Source organism: Ursus maritimus, unplaced genomic scaffold (assembly GCF_017311325.1).
Source record: "Ursus maritimus isolate PB19 unplaced genomic scaffold, ASM1731132v1 scaffold_23, whole genome shotgun sequence".
In the NCBI taxonomy this organism is placed as follows: Eukaryota; Metazoa; Chordata; class Mammalia; order Carnivora; family Ursidae; genus Ursus; species Ursus maritimus.
Window position 1 is genome coordinate 6,176,978 of NW_024424786.1, and position 19,344 is coordinate 6,196,321.

Below are 19,344 nucleotides of genomic sequence, written 5' to 3' on the forward strand. Positions count from 1 at the left end.
AGCTAACATTTATGTTGAACTTTTGTAAGCACGGTGCTCAGTACCGTAATACTATCATCTTCTTTAAAGCTTTAAATAATCACATGAAGGTTGATTTGGACAGTCTCCACTTTACAGACAAAGAAAGTGAGGGTCAGAGAGGCTAAGTAACTTGCCCAAAGCCACCCAGCCAGCACGTAACAGAGGAAACAGATCTATCTGACTCCAAAGCTTCAGGATCTTAATGACCAAGCTTCATTACTGCCCTGTGATTTGTCAGGAACCCTGGGATGGACAAAAGCAGGCATGGAAAGGAGCCTGAGGAATTCCTTTCTGTCGCTTGCTGAGGAGCAGAGCTGAGAGGTGATCCTGATGGATATGCAGTCCCACGTCCCCTCAGATTCTGTTCTCTGATCTTTGGGGTCTCCTTTCATTCTCTCAACCCCACCTAACCTTGTGTTCCCCGACCATCCAGATTGCTGTCATTTCTGGGCAGCTGGTAATGTGAGAGATGAAAAACCAGAGCTTATAAATTCCAACTGTGGCCATGGCCCAGATAAGCTCGTCTCTGGAATCTCCCTGCCTTGCCTGCTTCCAGAGCTCCAAAGAGCTGTCTCCAGAGTTGTTACTTATCGGGAGGAAAGAGCATTTGCGGCCTCCCTGAGGACCCCAGCACACAGCGAGCGCTCTCGGCCCTAACTCAGTTTGCATCGTTGTCTGCACTGCTCAATGAGACCTTATAATGGACTATCTTACTCTCTAATCATCTCCTGGTTAAGTCTTTTATCCCCAGTGGGATTTTAAGGCAGGAACAGCATCTTTTTCCAGCCCCCACCTCGCATAGCACATGACAGACCTGTAATAAAGGGAGGTTATTAACTGACATCTTAGTCATTTGGGAAGAAGAGAGGGAGGGAGACTAGCACTCAGTGAGGGCCATCCTTATGCCAGGCACAGTGTGAAGCTGCTGGTTTGCACCATGTCATCCACAGGACAACACTATAAAGAGGTGTTAGTATCCCCATTTTACGGATGGGAAAACTGAGGCTTGGAGTTTGCATGACATGCCCAATGTTACAGTTAGGACGAAGGGAAGCTGGGGTATGAATCCAGGTACATCTTCACCTTTTTCCAGTGTGGCCCCAGCCTCCCTAGAATGAGCCTCTCCAAGGCTTCGTGTGTAGCTGTTTCCATCTGAAAAGTACAAAAGGGTACATGTGGCACGTACTTTCTCTCATTGATTACTGGGGTCTTAAATGTGTGGGGACCATTCCATCCCTCCTCTGCCTGTACCTTTGGGACCAAGCACTGAGTTGAAGGACAATTCCCCCCAGTTCTCCAACCCCACGTCCTTCCCTCCAACCAGCTAGGAGCTAGGCATGCGTGTGCGTACCAAGAGGAATCGAGGCCCACGGCCCACCCTCACAGGGCTCGCCGTCTGGTAGAGCGAATCAGACAGGTACAGAGGTCAGAAAGTTATGAAGGCCAAAACAAAGTAGGAGTAAGAAAGTATTATAGACATTTCAGGCGAAAGGGCCCACAAACACTTTGCAAATGCATAGAGAAAAGACTGGAAACTTCTAGGTGATGGGATATTAGGTGGTTTTTACCTTCTTTATACTTGTGTGTCTTTTCTAACTTAATGAATGTTCTTCTAGAATCACGGAACAATGTAAATTTAAAAAATAGTTTGGGGGAGAAGAAATCTGAGAGAGTGAGGAAAGGCTCCATGTAGTCAGAGCTGAGATGAACTCTGTAGGAGGGGAGGACCGAGTGCAGACAGAGGGAGAGAATTCTAGGTCGGAGGAAGAGGCAGCTCGGGAAGGCAGGCAGCTCGGAGAACTGGAAAGAATATGGGCTCTGAAGTGCGTCTCTGAGGAGTTTCTCTACTCGCTGGTTGTGAAATCTTCAGCAAGACCCTTCCCTTAGGGGAGGCTCTGTTTCTTTCTGTAAAAAATTGGGGTCATGGCACAAATCTCAGTGACACTGGGAGAATATATTATAAAAACAGCTCATAGCTGGTTGGAGGCAAGGCGTGGGGTTGTAGAACTGGAGGATCACCTTCTCAGCTCCGTGCTTGGTCCCAAAGATTCACACAGAGGAGGAATGGAATGGGCCCACCACTGGTTTAAGACCCCAGCAATCAATAATAAGGGAAGAGGTAGAAATAGGTTGAAAGAGGAAGTTAGAACTTTTGGGTCTCCGTGGTCCCTTCACCCTGCCCCTGACAGGCCTGTAGCTGCCGTGAAATGTCACCTTTTACCCACAGAGCCCTTTCCAATTAATGTCATTGGGTCCTAACACCAAGTCTCTGAGAAAGGAAAGCATTTTTCTCATTGTCCTCATGAGGACACTAAAACTCAGAGAGGTCAAATAACCTGCCCACGGTCACACAGCAAACTAGGGACAGACTCAGGACTACAACCAGAGACCATCGGGTTCCAAGCCTGGCTCGTCAACTCCATGCAGTGCCCCTTGTCTTGTCTGCTTACTACCTCACTGCACCTGCCTCTCCAGGAAACCTGGGGTCACCTGAGTCCTTTACCCCTACTCCCCAAAGGCTCCAGGGGAGACTGGACCACAGGGCAGTCATGAAAGGAGGTGGTTTCTCACCTCCTGGGACATCAGGGGTCTCGGGAGGCACCCTTCACACCAACCCCCACCAGGCAACAGCATTCTGAGGCCGCCCCGGGCAAGCAGGGCCCAGGCCGCCTGTGGGGCACAGACAGAAGTAACGAATGGCTCCTACAGGGACGCCTCGGCAGGTGGTGGGAGCAGGGGCAGCAGGGAGCTCCAGGGAGGCTGATTTATAGTTCCTCATCAGGAAATGGAACATTCCTCTCCACCCCAGCGCTTTCCTCAGGGCCCCGCTTCCTGCTGGCTCCCTGGGGACATTTACAATCATTCTACTGTGGCCATTAATGGCCCTATTCCTTATTTCTAGGGAAAGAATTTCACTGGTGTATATCTGCTCGTATTAACTTTTCATCCAAGTGTTTTCTTCTTAGATATTAAGGAGACGGTTTGCAAATTCCCGGGCTGACCGTGTGCTGAAGCGGAGAGCCCGGCACCGGCAGTTAGTAAAGCAGATGTTCAGCGGCCGCGCGGTTCTCCCTGAGACCCCGGGGGGTGGCCCAGGTGCTGCATCCGCCCGGGGCCGCTGCGGTCAACCTCCAGCCCAGAATGCAGACCCTCACCCGACGGACCTCCGTGCCCACCCTGGGCTCCGTCTGCATGCCTCCATCCACCCAGGGCTCGTGAGCTCCCCAGGCAGGTCTTCTCCTTTGTCGCCTGCACGGAGGAGTTCACAAGACACACCTCCTGTGCTGGGCACTCGGGGTACAACGTGGACTAACCCTTCAGTCCTGCCCTCGAGGAGCGCCGCGTCGTGGGGGAGACGACACGTCAGCAGATAACCACAACAGCAGAGGCACGCACGAGGAGGAGTCCCACTTTCCAAACGGTGGCGGGGAATTGGGTGGTGGAATTCTGGGTTAGGGGAGCAGCCTGGGCAAAGGCACGCGGGAGGAGAGAGACGCAGAGACACATTTACGACGGCAGTCTCGTGAAGGTCATAAATTGCTCCCGGTTTGTTCAGTTAGCAAATGAATTCATTTAGCCAAGGCTCTGTGGATACAGAGATACAAATAAGATATGGTCTCTGTGCCCAGGGAACTGACTACCATCTCTCCTGGGAGACAGGCCGGGGCGCATTCCAGAGCCACAGGGAAGTCTGTACCTGCCACAGAAGCCCACTGTCAAAGAATATTTATGATATTTATAGGGCACTCACTACATGCCAGGTTAAGCCTCACATCAACCCCATGGGAATAAGAGAAGCCGGGTACAGAAAGGTCACAGCATTTCCCAAAGCACAGAGCTCAGACCTGAACCCAGGCATCCTGTCTCCGGAGCGTTTGCTCCTATCTGCTCGGCCACGCTCGTCATTGTTCTGTGAAAGAATAAATGAGCGGCTGTACAAACCAACCCATCTCTCCAGAGCATTGCCCTTCTGGGCGTCCTGATCCCCCAGCTGCCTGCCTTCTGCCTCCTGGAACTCTTTCTGGCTGCCTGGTCACCAGGCCTTGGCGGTGGCGTGGATGAAAACGCCGGGGCAGCCTGGCATCGCCCCTCCCTCTGGCCGCAGAGAGGCACACGTGCCGGAGAGGCTGCCAGGTTAAACGCTGTTTTGCTCTTGGCTCACTTTGCAAGTGCATCCTACCCCTGCCGACCCAGCCCCAGTGTCTGAGGCACGGAGCTTGCCTGCAAGGGAGGAGGCCCTCAACACGCAGCCCCCACGCTTAAGTCACTCGTTGTCCACGACAGGTGGGCCGGACAGAGCTTGTACATGTCCAGGATTTTGAGAGGCAAACAGCAGATGAGGGCAACTGAGTCATGTCTGTCCAGACTCCTTCTCCCAGCCACTGGACCCTGTAACGAGCTCCTAACTGGTCTCCCTTTCTGCAGTCCACCCTTTTGCCCCCCCCCCTTCCATTATCACCAGCACGATTCCTCAACAGCCTTCCGGCTCAATCTTATTTCCTGGGCCTACTATATAGGGGTGTCTGAGCTGAGCCCAGCCACCCTCCTGCTGTCCGCCACTGCACCCCACACCTCCAGTGCTCCAGGTTCCAGAATCATGTTCTTTCACATCAGTGTGCCTTTGCCCATGTCGATACCCCTGCCTGGAACACCTTCCTCTCCTACCCTTGCCTTTTTCATCTGCTAAAACGCCGCTCATCCTTCAAGGCTCAAATACCACATCCACATGAGCCTTCTCTCCTTGGCCACAGAGACCCTTGTTCCTCTATGCTCGACCATGGCACTGATCTCCTCTCCCCTCCCATAAAAGCAGGGGCCGCATCTTAATCATCTTTGCACTGCTGTCGCCATGCCCAAGGTCTGGCCCACAGTAGGTGCTCAATAAACAGGGCATGAATGAATACATCAAGGTAGAGAGCCTGGACTCTGAGTTGCATGGCGAACGAAGTCTCACAACTTCCTAGGGTTGGCTGCGGGCTCCCCGGGTGTGCCTCGCTATGCTGGGGAGGGAAGCTGCATCGTGGAGGAGGGCAAAATGGATCCTGAAGGAGCGAGAACCTTTTCATCACCACCCGCTCCCCCAGACTCAAACTGAGCTGGGAGCTAGGGCCCAGCTCCCTGTTGAGAGTGAGCATCGTGAGGACGGAGCTGTGAGCACCTGGGCGGTGGCTCTGCTGACCGGACAGGGAGGTGCCCTGGCCACGGGGGCTGCTGGCCTTGGGACCGTCAGGCTAATGATTTCTTCACACTGCTCTTGAGCTCCTTCTCCCTCAGGACTCAGTGGAAAGCCCAGGCGCTTGAGCACCCAGGTGTGAATCCCACTTCTGCCATTTGAGAGCCGGGTGGCCTCGGGTCACTTGCTTCACCTCAGTTTCCTTATCTGTTAAGTGGGGTTAATGACGTCTACCTCACAGAATTTGGTGAAGACTGCCTGAGACAATGAAGTAAATAAAGTGCCTTGTACAGGGCCTGGCACATAAGAGCTGCTCAGTGTTAGCTGCCCTAGAGAGGCCCTTCGTGTCCCCCCGGGCTGGGGCAGAGGTTTCCAAAGAGAAAGGTGGCAGTAGTCAGACCCTGAGGGCTGGCAAAGCTTGGAGAAGAGGCGGGGGCCGGGACAGGGCTGAACCCCTGCCAAGCATGCCTGCTGCCTCTGAGGAGGACAGACAGGGCCTGATGCTGGTGTGAGGGCACCCGAGGCTGGGGGCTGGGAGAGGGGATGGAGAAAGTGGGGTAAAGGGGTACAGACCCAAGAATCCAGGGGCAGCCCCAATCTCTGGGCTGCGTAATCCCATCTTCCCTTCACAGATACACACTGTCAGCCAGTGGACAAGACAGAGCCCTCCCTTCACAGCCCTAAGGGGCAGTTGGTACAAAGGACCTCCCCAGTCAGGCCTTGTTGAAAAATCCCCCAAATAAGATGGGGAATGGAGGCAGAGACCCTTCTGTCCCTGATAGAATTTAGACTCCAGAGATTGAGGTCATAGGAAACCCAAAGGGCTTGTCTGTCAGCCCACAGCCCACTGAGGAGGGGCACTTGCCATCTGATGGATGTCCCCACCATTCAGGGACATTTTGGAAAAGCAGGGAATGGAGGTGCCTACAGATATTCAGACACTGGGCCCAAGGTCTTTCTCTCCGCGCAGTTCTGTACTCAGGCTTTTGAAAAACCTGGCCTCTTGAATGATAATCTCCCCCTAGAAATGATTGTCGGGTAAGCTTGTCCTCTGCTGGAGTGGCTGCAAACTTTATTCCTGAATGCACTCTACAAACCTGTCAGGTCCCCCTTGCCCTCGGCTGCGGGTGCGGGGTGGGGGGCCCGAGCTAGGCCCCACCCAGGCTTCGGTACACCTTTCCCACTCTCTTCACTCTCAGCTCCTCTTTGCTTTTTAAAAAGCTCCCAGTTTATATGTACCTTTATCAACGAGTTTCAAGTGTTTTTTTTGGAAGTAGGTGGGTATAAATAATAGATTCACGATTGACTCAACCTGGGCTTCTGGCTCTTTCATTAAGAGAGTGAACTTGGTCCAGAAACCCACGTCTGTCTGGGTTATCTCTGGCTCCGCAAAACACCCACTGGGCAGTCTGTGTGGCTTTGCTGATGACCAAGCCGGAAACCAACGTTTGTGCCGCTGTCCCCCCACACAGGGACGCAGCGCAGCTGAGCGAGCATGAGATTTGGAGTCAAACAGAACTGAGTTCGAGTTCCAGCTCAGCCACCTATTAGCTGAGTGAATTTGGGCAAAGAGTTTAACCCCCATGGATAAAACAAGAACTGTCGACAATCTGAACCTTGCTGGTTGTCATAAGGATTAAGTGAAATCACGCATGCAGAGGACTTGGCCAAGTACGTGGCACATAGTAAGGGTTTAATAAGTACTAATGACGATGATGAGAATAACAATGAGCAGCGCTGGTTGAGTCCCTGATAAGTGCCTGGTGCACCCTCCCCTGAGGATAGTTGAAAGAAAGGCTGCCCACCTGCCTACCGTCTGCTCTCCCCACTAACTGAGCCCCGAGGTGCATTTAGTACCTGTTCCAGAAGACGGCCCCTGAGATCTTCTGCATCTCCCCTAGGGTGGCTAGGAGGAGCGAGGACTTGCCACAGCCCACCTGCCCCACGATCATGGTCAGCTGGCCTGCAGGGAGGGGGGGCAGCAGGTGGGACTGGGGCAGGAGGGAGTCCGAACGACTACCACCCAGAAAGACAGACAGATACACCCAACGCTGGGACCCCCATTTGCTTTCCTCCTACTTAGAATCCCCCTTTGAGCCTTTCTTTCTGGAACCATTCCTAGGTCCTTCTTTCTCCAGTGATTCCCTGCTCCTTCCTAAGCACTCGCTTCTCCTTTCTCGTGCTCCCCAGGGTGAGCCCAGCTCCTCCTGGTCCCAACAAAGGCCACTGTGGCTCTCATCTCCATCCCACCTCCATGCTTCGCTCATGCTGCTGCCTCTGCCAGGATGCCCGCCGTGCCTCATGGCCTGAGGGATGCTGCTCTTTCTCAGAAACCCCGCCTCCTCCACAGCGCCTTCCCTGGTGACTCAGGACTGCTCTTCCTGTGAAGCACCGTACGACTGCCACAGAGGGCTGGACACCAAGGTCCTGCTGTCTTGTGCTGTCCTTGCTGCTGCGCTCCCACCAGCACGTGGACTCCTAGAGGCCGTGCCCCCCCCCCCAGTGTTCAGACCCCAGAGTACCCACCAAGAGCGAGCACTGAGCAGGTACTAGTACTCAGTACCTGCTGGTTTTTCTTTTTCTCTCCACGTCATTCAGTGGACATGGGGAGGGGGCACTCAGCTCCGACTCTGAGGGGGCACCCCCACACCATGCTGGAGAGGTGAGCCAGGCCGTACCTCGGGGGATGCGGATGGTGATGTTGGACAGTGTGGGGATTCCATCAGGGGTCCACGTGAAGAAGCCTCCAATGATCTTTATTGGTGGTACCCCACCGCCCGGAAGAGAACAGAAAGGCAGCTGGGTTCTCAGTGTGAATGGTCTCTTGCCTCCCCTTCCCCACGAAAGCCAAAACAACTGATTTCAGGCCCTGAATCACTTCTAGGGCAGAGGAGAGGGGGAAGGGGCCTTCTCACGCTGACCCCTGCCCAAGGCACCCTCTCCAAGAGGACAATCATGCGTTCCCCCATTTAATGGAGAAGGAAGATGTGTCCCTGGTTTCGGGACTGCTATGAACCCCCCAGGCAGGCAGGGTGACCTGCACGGCAGAGGACCCAGGACATAGGTCTCTGATGCTGAGCTCCCTCCTGGAGGTGGTGCTAGGGAGCCAGGCATTGGGGTGCAGGGTCTAGGACTCACCTGGACACAGCAGTTGTCAGCATCCCCATCTGCACTGGGGGCCAGCCTCTGCAGCGGGGCCGTGAAGCCCCGACAGTCCTCCCGGGCTGGGTGCTTGCGGTTCACAACCTTAAGGGGCTGGGAATGGTCAGGAGGAGATAAGGGCCCATAGGGCTGGGAGCTGTGCAGGGAAGGGAGTTCCCCTTCCAATGAGGAAAGGCGGAAGCAGGACATGGCAGGGCACAAGCTACAGGCACTAGAGAAAAACACTGAGAGGGGCAGTGGGGGGATGGGAAGCCAGGCACTCACCACTGCCTGGTACTTGCTGGCTTGGCCCTGGGGCGCAGGCTCGCGGGGAGCACACTGCTCCTTGCGGATCTCTGCACTGGACAGAAACTCGCTCAGCTTTTGCACGCTGCAGAGGAAGCACAGAGACACCCCTCACCCTTGCCAGGGGCAGAGGGGAGGGGAGAGGGAGGAGGGCACAGCCTGAGAGAGCAGCTCTGAGAATGTTCCGGGTCCTGTGGTGCTGTCCCCGCAAAGCCCACACTGGAGGGGGCCAGACCAGTAGGCATGTGTCGTGGGCAGTCGGTGTTACCTGGATTTGTTAGGGCTGACCAGTCAGCAGGACTAGGTTAGGGTCTGGGTTGGGGGAGATTGGTTAGTTTTAGGCTTAGTTAAATGTTAGAGCTGGTTCACTGATGTCGGGCTTTATCAGTTACTGGTGGAATTAAGGTTGGTCAGTGTTAAGGTTAGTTAGGATTGGGATTGGTTATTAACAATAGCTAGTATTTATTGAGCACATACTAGATGCCAGACACTGTGTTAAATGCTTTATAAGCATATAATTAAATCCCGCTGGGGAAGGTGTCGTTTTTCCCAACTCAAGGAGGAGAAGGCCTCAGATAGCCTGGTGACCGTGAGATTAGGAGTGTCTGCATGTGGAAGTGCTTCTGGGTCTGCACAAGGGATTTCCAACAGGGACAGCATCCTCGAACCCTTGGTTTCGATGCAGAATCACAGAGCTGGGCTGGGGTGGGGGTGGGGTGGAGGGGTGATCAAAGTCACAACGCCGAGGCCGACTAAACCGAATCAGCACAGCCAAGCCTGGAAATGGGAGCTAATCTTTTCCCAGCCCTGGTTTAACTACTCCCTAGTTTTAAATTCCTTTGACCACAGTTCTGCCTGACTTATGTCCCCTTCTATCCTTGAACCCAGCCAGAGCCTCCTCGTGTGAGTTGCTCTTTCCATCAGTGACTTTGCTCCAACAGCTGTTTCTCCTTGCCAGCTTGCAAGGACCTGCTAGGGTGTCCTGCGTCAGGGGATGTCACTCTCCTCAAGGTTGACGGGGCTCGGGTACGCAGCACATTTGTTACTGTCTCGTCCCACTGGACGTGGGAGATGACGTAGCCGGCTCTCCCCAGACTCACGCCAAGCCCTAGCCTTCAAGGAGCTCTTTCAGAAGTTCCGGGAGATCTTCACACTCCAGGTATGGAATCCCCCAGCCAAAACCTCAGCCCTCTACCCTCAGGCTTTCATTCCCAAGAGGGTGATGCCTCTGGGACAGTGGCCGCAGGGCTCTAGAGCCCAGCAGCAGGGGCTTCCCGGAGTGGCAGGCTAACGGGGGACGGGACATGCAGGCACTTAGGGGAAAGCTGCTTTACTGACCAGGGTCGGGAAGGCTCTGGGACCCGTGGAAAGAAGAGGGGTTGTTCAGCCTAAGGAAGACAAAGATTCAGCGGATACCTTCTGGAATCCGAGGGGCTGCCATGCGGGGGGCACACTGCTCGTTCTGGGTGGCTCTCGAGGGTGGAACCACTACTGATGGGTGAAATTTATGATGAGATACCAATTTTCGCTCAACATTGTATTTTTTTCTTTTCTTTTCTTTTTTTTTTTTTTATAGAATTGTCTTGCAGGTGCCCTTGAGTTCCCTCTGCTCAGAGGTACATAAGCCAGTTGCCTAATTCCTTCTCGGGGATGGCATGGAAGGGACCACACATGGCTAAGTCCCTCAGGCCAACTATGACCACCTTCAGCGAGGCCCAGGTCAAGAGGGAAGCATGTCTTGGACCAAACAGCTGTAGTTGTCGTGGTCACTGGTGCAAACCCTGGGGCCACCACACGAGCTCCCTGTCCAGTGTCCTTGCTGGACCCTCCTCTCACCTGACGAGAGCTTTGACGGTAGACCGGACCACGCTGGACAGCAGGAACAGTGGCGTGACCAGGATGTGGAACAGCGAGAGGGAGGCAAAGGCCACCGAGGGTGAGAAGTCAGCCCCCTTGAAGAAGCTGACGTGGCCCACGAAGGTCTGTGGACAGAGGCACATGTCAGATGTGTGACTCAGAGTCTGGGCCTCTCCCACACTGGCAGCACCCAGCCCTTGGACTGGAACAGGGGACCCCCAGGAGAACTTTCAGTTCGAGACCCCTTCATCATCTTCAGTCATCTCCTGGAAACGTCTCCAACAAGCTTAGGATTTCAAGCTGGAGGGGCTGCTGTCCCCTGTCCTGCTCCCTCCTTGCCAGGAATGACTGGAGAGGAGCCCTTGGGTTAGGTCAGCTCTGCCCCCTCAGACAGGAGTCCTCAGTCAGGGAAAACGTGCACACGATCATTCCCGAACCATTCCTATCTGTGTCCACGCCCGGCTACCTGGCTGGCTCAGCAGCCTCCGTTACCCAGAGTTCCCCAAGGAGCCAGGCCAGAACCAGCCCAATAAATCATGTCAAAAGTGAATTCCCAAGCGTGCCTGACAGGCTGTGAACTCGCCACAGCTCAGAGACACCGGCCCCGGGGGGAAACAAATGCATCTTTTTAAAGAACTGTGACCGTCACAGAAGCCGGATGGGAGCCCTGGGCTGGTGGGGGCCTGGGTCTTTCTGGAGGGGCATACCTTGGGCCCCCATTGCTCGGCTCCCACACAGCTTGGGCCAAAATCGCTTTAGAAAACCTCCATTGTAATATTCAATGACACGGAGACTTGTTCGCACCATGTTCTTAAATTCCAAAAAAGCAGGTTACAAAACGGCATGTGCGGCACAATCCTATTTTTGTAAAAATGTCATATTATGTGCCTTAAAAAGAGACTGGAAAGAAACACATTAAAGATGTTGCCAGTGGGATTATGGGTGATTTAAATTCTTTTCATCCTTTCCTTTCTGAATTTCCCAATGTTTTTGAATAAATACGTCTTTCTTTTACAATTTAAGAGTTTGATAGCTCTTTTTAAAAGACAGAGAGCTCTCTTTAAAGCTTAAGCTGCTGGTCGTCTGGGCCCAGAGGCGCAGGCCCCTGTCTGCCCGTCGGGGAGGGACCTGCTCCGCATACAGACTTTCAATGTATTGTCCTATTTTCAGTCCCACTGCTGAGCGCATCCTCCGAAGGCCAAACCCTGGGTGGCCCCTAAATACAACCATGCTCTGCCACCCACCCCAGCCGAGAGGGAGCAGGGATCCACTTACGATGAGGACAGCTGCGATGGGGATGGCCGTGTTCATGAAAACTGTGGAGGAAGCACAAGAGATTAGTGGGAGGGAGGAGATCGCTAAAAATGAAGCTGCCCAGGGGGTCCCAGAAGTAGTGTGGCGCAGGGGGTCCTTTCTCCAGCCGGTGGGGCGGAGCTGGGCAGGGGAGGGGCAGAACTCCAGCCCAGCGGTCCCTCCAGCTCGTTACCCTGCTTCCCTCAGGACTCTTGCCCCCCTGTGTCTGAGACCCCACCTTTAGACAAAAGCTTAAACACTTCTATTCTGCTCTGGGTGGCCAGGGTGAAGGATGACCTGTGCGAAGTGGTGAGAGAAGGGACTGGCGAGTCGATTGTCTCTGGGCAACTGTGACGTCCACAGCATGTGTTTCTGGGGGCACTAGGTTGCTACCCCTTCCTCTGCCTTTGGTCCCTGTATCCCCTCAAGCCAGGTTCTCTCTGAGGCTTAGAGGATTCCTAACCTCTCAAGGCTCCTGGGAAGGACTTCAAACTCACTCACACTGAGTAACTAAGGACTGCTTAAAAGAGGGTCTCCCTTGGCTCTAAGGCTTAGTGTCCCTGAGCAGATGGGGAGTTGGTTTGCTGCCACAGGGGTCCCCTCCTTATTCTGTTTCAAGTGTGGCCCCTGGACCCTTCATAGGGATCCCAGAGAGCAAAGAGCTGGACTTCAAGTCAGAGAAGGGTGGAGTCCCTGACCTCGGGCCGGTCATTTACCTTTCCCGTGCCTCGGTTTCTTCCCTTGATTTTTGTTGACTTGTACTTCCTTGTTCACACACTCTCGCTTCTTCCAAGGTAAGACGGGATAATGTAGGGAACAGGCTCTGTGAGCCCGGGATGCTGCCTGAGTATCACACCTGACAGGCTACTAGCTTGGCTCTGCTCCACAGGTCCCTCTCTTCTGGCCCAAGGCGGGAGATGCTAGAGACACCCCGACCCCAGGCCTAAACTTCCAGAGAGCAGCCCTCCTGGAGTAAGAGATGGCTATCCTAGCTGCCATCTTCCCATCACCTCCTCCTTCCTGCCAGGAGCCTCTTCCAGACCAGACTAGAAAGGAGTCTGGTTGTATAATTAGCCAAATTAAAGCAGAAGGAGCCAGAAGCCAGGAGCCAGACGCCAAGGGATCAGCCTGTGCACATGGCCCCTATCTAATGACGATGAAGTCTGTGGAGCTCCTGAAGAATTACAGGTGGTCAACACCATTCCAAGAAGCTGACTGTCCGCTTATTCCAAGAATCCCGTACCAGCTGGTACCTACGCAGTGCGTTCTGGAGATGTGCAAGCCCAAGTGAGTGCAAGGACATGGTCTCTGCCTGTGGGGGAGGGGTCCTTGTCTGAGGAAGGGGACAGAACTATGCTCTCAGGAAGCCCTGTTATGATGGGGAGACAGGGAACATGCCTCTAGGGGGGTTCCCCAGCAGACAGGAAAGACATCGGGCCCATTTTGGGGGGAATGCCTAGTCTGATGAGGGAAACAGACCCAGCCATTGGAGAGTTCCCAGTTTCAAGGAGGGGATCCAGCTGGAGCTGCTGGGGGCACTGCTCGTCTCTCTGACCACAAGGCTTTTTATTGATACCAATATCATACCCGACCTTTAACTGCCCTTCCCGAAGAAGGCACTATGGTCTCCAGGAACCCTCCACAATGCTACAGCACTCCCTCAGAGTCTCTGGCAGGGAGCAGTACAAATATTATCGGGTTTCCTACAGTGTAAGGGACCCAGATCAGGGATGTAGGACAAAGCACAGCCATCACGGGCTAAGGGAGAAGGGAGGGAGAAGAGGACACCAGCAGGCCTGGGCCCTTGACCATCACCAACCATACGGCTCTAAACACTGGGGTAGCCATGCTCATCCCCTCCAGGGCCAGTTATTCCAGAAAGTTCTTTCCAGGCAGGAGCCTCCGTCTGTTTCTCTCCTGCTCGTCCCCATCGATGAGCAGATAGGAGAAGACATCTGAGCACCACCCTGAGGCCCTCTGCCCCAGGCCGAGACCCCCTCCCACACACCTGGGGCTCAACTCCCAGCTCAAGAATAGGCTTGAAGTTAGGTTGCAAATTGGTACAACTCTGCTTAGAAAGCAATCGGGTGCTGTGTTAGCTGGAGCCACGCAGACGTTCAGACCTTGTGATCCTATAATCTCTCTCCTGGGAGTTTACCTTGAATAATCGCTCAGGAGAAGCACAAAGCCCTCAGCAAGATGGTGTTAGCTGCCGCTCTCTGTCACAGCAGGACAAAACCACAACCACAGCAAGAAACCACCCGAAACGAAATACACTGGCAGCACCCAGGGCCAAGCGGCTGTTTCAGGACATGTGGTACATCAACGCTAGGGGAGATTTTGCAGTCAGAAATGTGTGATAATTGATACTTTGTTCTGCTGCGTGTTTTCTCTGGTCGTGATTTTTTTTTAATTTATTTTTTTCCTATTTTATTCCTTATTCTTGTAGCGGCCTGAACTCCTTTGAGGATTGAGACAAGCTATAAATAAATTTGAAAATGAGTTTTCCAAGGCTGAGGCAGCAGTGTGGAGAATGTATATGATATAATTAATTTCTGCCTGGCTCTGTTGTTGTATGGAGACATTAGCGAATGAAAATGTAATTTTCCATTTCCCTCACCCTTCGCTGGAAGGACAGCGTTTGTGCAGGGAGCTCAGGGTCCCATTCAGGGCAGGGGTTGGGGCTGGAGAATCACCAGGCCTCTTTTAAGACCACCTCATGGGCCCTCGGGTGGCCATGGAGGGACCGGGGGCGGGGGGCACTGCAGGCTCTGGTGGGTCTCTGAGCTCAGCAGACACTCCGCTACCCTAGTGAGGGTGGGGGGAAGGGAGTGGGGCGTCCCACCTGTCATGAGTTGAAGACCTAAGCCTTGCCTCCGTTTTCCTGAACCCCATAAAACCCCGTAAGACATTAAAGGTGGTGAATGGGTGGGAAATATGACCAAGAATTGATTTTTCTCCAACTTTGGAGTGGCTGGGCTGACTTATTTGGATTTCATCTGGGTGGGGGGTGGGGTGGTACCGGGGGTGGGGAGGGGGAGAAGAACATGGTAGTGCTCAAATCGTAAATGCTAGGGAGCAAGAAGTACTGTGAAACGGCTCTAAGTGAAAGCAGAAGATGAGAAAATCCTGAGTGAGTGTGGTACCGGCTTGGAAAAGTGTAACCGCATGTAGGCAGGCCTGCCATGCCACCTTTGAAAGTGAAAGTCTTTCTGTAATGGTGTAGTCATATGGGTCCGTGCTGTTTTAACAGCCTCCTCTCCAAATATCCTGTAAGAAGTATTCTTCCGAAAATGACTTGTTGAGGATCTTCTCTGTCCCAGGTGTTGTGCTGGGTCCCGGGGGCATAGTAGTGAACAGTGGCGTCAGCGTTTCATACCTCACCCCCCTCCAAAAACAAAGCAAAAAACAAATCAGCCCAAGCCAAAGCAGGGCTCTGATCAGCCGCTCCCCCGGCTTTGCTCAAGGAATGCCGCCTGGCCTTGTGGGTGCCCTAGCCTGCACCCCAGTACCACCAGGAGAGTTTCATTTCCACCGCATTGATAAACATTTCAGAGGCCATGTGTCTGGGAGGCGCACCCAACCATTCGTGCCTCCGGTTAGCCTCATCTTTGCCTCCACGGAGGCGATGGGCGGGGGCGGGGGGTGGGGGGGGGTGGCTGCAGGCTGCAGGCGGGCCTACCTGCAGGCGCACCGGCCAGAGGGGGAAATGTATTTGAATGCACGTGGTTATTTCCCATCCAGTTGGAGAGCTGGTCCGCAGTCTACAGAGGGGAGGGAAGGGGGTCTGCTGCTGGCCGTGGACGACGTGTGGCAGGAGGGCCCACAGACACACTGATTCTGCCCCTTCACGGATGCCCCTGCCTGGCTCTCCCTTGGCCACCTCTCCGCCCAAGCAGGCCGGGATCTGCACCGGCCGCGCAGTGCGGCTGCGCCAGCCAGCGGCGGGAACGGCGGACTTTGAAGAAGAAATTCACAGAAGCTGGAGGAAGAAGGGGGACCAGGTCTGGAGGTCACTTGTCCTGCAACACTGCCTGCTCTGAGTCAGGGCCTCCACGGAGGAGGACAGGGCAGGACTCGCCAAGAACAGCCAGGCCCTGGTGGGTGCTGGGTGGCCTGAGAATGGGGTTCACCAGCACCATCCTGCCCACTCCACGCCCCCATCTGTGGCACAGTTGGGCTTGGGGGTTTGTTTTTTGTTTTTCAGGACATGGTGTGAGGCCAGTCATATCCCTCCAAGGAGGGCCCACCTGACTGTGGTTCAGACCAGCTGGGAAGACCGAAGACCCCTGATCCCACAACAAAGAGATGGAAACATGCCTGTTAAACTCTTGCAGTGGCTCTACGGCCTCAGGAGAGGCCAGGGGTCTGAACACGGCACACGGTCTGGTCTTGTTACCATCTCCCCACCGAATTATGTTCCAGTCTTACACATGCCATCATCCCTCTCACCTCTAGGCCTTTGTGCCTGGCACATTCTTCCCCTCATCTGGCTAACCTGTAGTCATCCTTTGGGCGCCTCTGACAGGGTTTCCTTGACACCTACGTCCCGTAGAGAGTAGGTGGGTCGAACTCTACGGGCACCTAGAATACCCCTTCTGTTCCTGTCACTCACAACACAGTTGCTCGTCTGTCCTCCCTACAAGGCTTGAGGAACCTTCAGGCAGGACCACGATTTCTTCTCAGCACCACATCCCCTGTGCCTGACACAGGTCCTGGCCTGTCATGGGCGCTGAGTAAATACTTATCAGATGAGTGATGAGAGAAACAAAGAGGCCAGGGTCAGGTAAGTACCACAAAAGAGAAAAGCCAGGGTCAGGTAAGTACCATCTGGAACTGAGCCCCAGGCTCTGGCCTCATTCACAGCCACTGTTCATGGCACGGTCTCTCTCGAAACTGTGCGGGAGAGATCGTGCTTGCCCCCTCTTCAATGCCCAAAGCCCCGGTAGAGTCTGGCACAGGCAGAAGGCTCTGGGATGGGTGCTGAAGGAAGGACCATGAACTGGCAGCGTGTTTTTTGTTCCACTGGCAGGGCCCAGGACCCCTTTGTCACTCCTGCAAAGCTCATCCTCTTATACGTGGCTGGGCTGGACACCTCGAGTCACCTGCTTCTGCAGGGAAATAAGGAACCGACTTCTCAGGGGAGTGGCCCCAGCATTGCCTCCAGCTCTCCCCACTTTATTTTCTACTCACTGAAATCCTGCCCACTCTACAAGGGCAGCTCAAGCCACCTCCTGCATGAACCTCTAATGACCTCCCAGCCCATAGAGGCTTCCTTCTGCTCTGTTCTCTGCCATTCACTGGCTGAGGACCTGGACCAGTCATTTCACCTCCCTGAGCCTCAGCACACGGGGACAGTAGAGTCACACAGCCCACAAGGCTGCGGTGAGGACTGAGTGCCATTAGGCTCTCTAGGCAGCCAGCGCAGGGCAGGTCCAGGCCGCTCAGCGCTCCCTGCCACACTCTCTCATGTACGGCAGCTCTGACTTCTCAGCAGAGCAGAAACTCCTGGAAAACGGGGAGCACCACTTATTGTCTCTTGCACCCCTCCCCGGGCTTAGCACAGGGCTGGGCACCTGGGGCTGGGCTCACTCAAGCCCCGCTGAGGGACCTGCATCTCTTTTCCTTCAATTCTGGATTTTGATGGTAGGGAAACTGTACCCATCTCCTTTTCAACCCCCTGCCCTGCCCTTCCCTGCACCAGCTCAGGGCTCTGACGGGGACACCATGTGATAGAGTGTCAGAGGTACTCTAATCCGCCCAGCAGTCTGACCGCCGGGCAGACGAGGAGCGTGCCCAGAGCCCAGCGGGCGGCACCAGGATGGACCCCATCAGGATGAGTGGCTCTGGGGCGCTTCTGCGGCACCAGGACCCCACGGCTGGCACCAGGGAAGAGAATGAAAGATGCCCCATTACCTCAAGCCTAATGACCTGTGTCCTGATCCCTGGTGACAGGGAGCAGAAGGCAGGAAGTCCAGGAGGAGGTAAACGAAAACACACTCAAAGCATATACCTGAAACCAGGAGGCACCCCTCCCGCCCTGGCTCCCCCCTCCCACGGCTGACTAACAGACCCATCCCAGGAAGGGCCAACACTGAGTAAACAGCACTTAGCGTTCAATGCCCTCCCAGAGGGCACTTCCCTTTCCCTCCCACTGCCCTCTTCCAGGGACCAGCCTGGGATGTTCTGTTTATCCTTCTAGGTCGCTGAGCCCTGGACAGACCCCTGCTTGGCTCTAGAGCCCCTCACTCCTAACACAGTCATCTCAGCCCCTGGCAATATGGCATCTTCTTGCCCCACGTCCTGCTGGCCCCAGGACCTTTACAAAGTCATGGCTTGTCTTCTGAGGGCCCCATGGGACAAAGAACACCTACTAGATAGGCTTCAGTGGGCTAGCCTGGGAACCTAGGCATCACACAATATTGTTTATATACAATACATCCCAGGTCGTAGTTTGCAATGCAGGCAACAACCATACCTCTCCTAGAAGCAGAGTAGCTGTGAGCTGCCCCCATCTGTATGACCTGTGGCTGCCCCTACTTTGCTGCCAGGAATCTTGGGGGCCTAGTGCCCCCAGTTTCCTTGCTGCTTCCCTTCCCTATCTCCTACTGCAGCAATGGGAAGCCTGCCTACCCCTCCCCGTTATGCTGTTGCTGGGAGAGGAAGTCACCTGGCTGTGGGGGGATCCCTCTCCGCCTCGGCAGCTGTTCCCATTGATGAGATGTCTGGAAGCCCGGTGTCCTCACCTGGGTTATACACAGTGTGGGGTTACTGTTACCACAACCAGGCCCAGGGGCAGGCAGAGCCGGCAGGGAGGAGGGTGAAGAGGACCTGGGGTGCAGACACTGGTTTCTGTGGGCTCCCCACATGTTCCTTTCCAATTCCTCCTATCTGTCCTGTGAAGTGCTCAGCCTGAGGGTGCTCAGAGGCCCTGAACACCGCATGGTCAGGGCTAAGGGTCAAGGTGAGACACCAGTAACCTGGAGTGTCTTGGTGAGGAGTCCAGGAAGCCACGGCTGCCTGCCATGTTCACAACTCCCTTCTGAGAAAAGCAGGCCCTAGCAGGACTCTCTCCAGAAAGATGCCATGACTGGTGTCATGGATGGCGGATGGTCTGGCCACACCAGACACCATGGTCTGGATGGACACAGGGAGGTGGGAGACTTGGGGTGCTCTGTGGAAGCCCTGCCCTGTGAGAAACTTCAGGTGGGATGCTGGCCACCTGGCCCCACCGGACCCTCTCTTTAGGCAATAGGAACACCAGGAACACACAGATGACCAGAGTGGCCGTCTCATTCTCCATGGCCCTATCTGGGAGGCACGCCCGGTGCGCCCTCCTCTACCGCCCCCTACCCGGCGACCCCCACAGTGGTGTTTCTTCTTGGCACACCAAAAGAACCCACTTCAGCTGAGGGAGTTGGTCAGCGTGTGTGTCTCTTCTAATTTTCTCCCTCGTTTCCCACTCCCATTAGAGACCATTCTTAGTTGTTTGTCTCCTATTCAGAGAAAATCGCTTGAAAATGGTGCCCCATTGTGTCCTAAATTTTCCTCAC

The 19,344-nt window shown here is 54.6% G+C and overlaps 1 protein-coding gene across 5 annotated transcripts in view; it reads right to left on the reverse strand.

Annotated features, from left to right (window-relative positions):
- Positions 1-19,344, reverse strand: part of ABCC8 (ATP binding cassette subfamily C member 8) — a 73,261-nt gene that overhangs the window by 23,413 nt on the left and 30,504 nt on the right. For 4 of the 5 annotated variants that reach the window (XM_040638869.1, XM_040638868.1, XM_040638866.1 and 1 more), the window contains exons 11-16: positions 11,774-11,814; positions 10,478-10,623; positions 8,621-8,726; positions 8,333-8,449; positions 7,873-7,948; positions 7,052-7,157 (exon numbers count right to left, since the gene is read on the reverse strand). In XM_040638869.1, coding sequence (XP_040494803.1) covers positions 7,052-7,157; positions 7,873-7,948; positions 8,333-8,449; positions 8,621-8,726; positions 10,478-10,623; positions 11,774-11,814 — 592 coding nt within the window. Of the gene's footprint in view, positions 1-7,051; positions 7,158-7,872; positions 7,949-8,332; positions 8,515-8,616; positions 8,727-10,477; positions 10,624-11,773; positions 11,815-19,344 lie in introns of all 5 variants that reach the window. The other variant, XM_040638864.1, reaches the window with a different exon arrangement.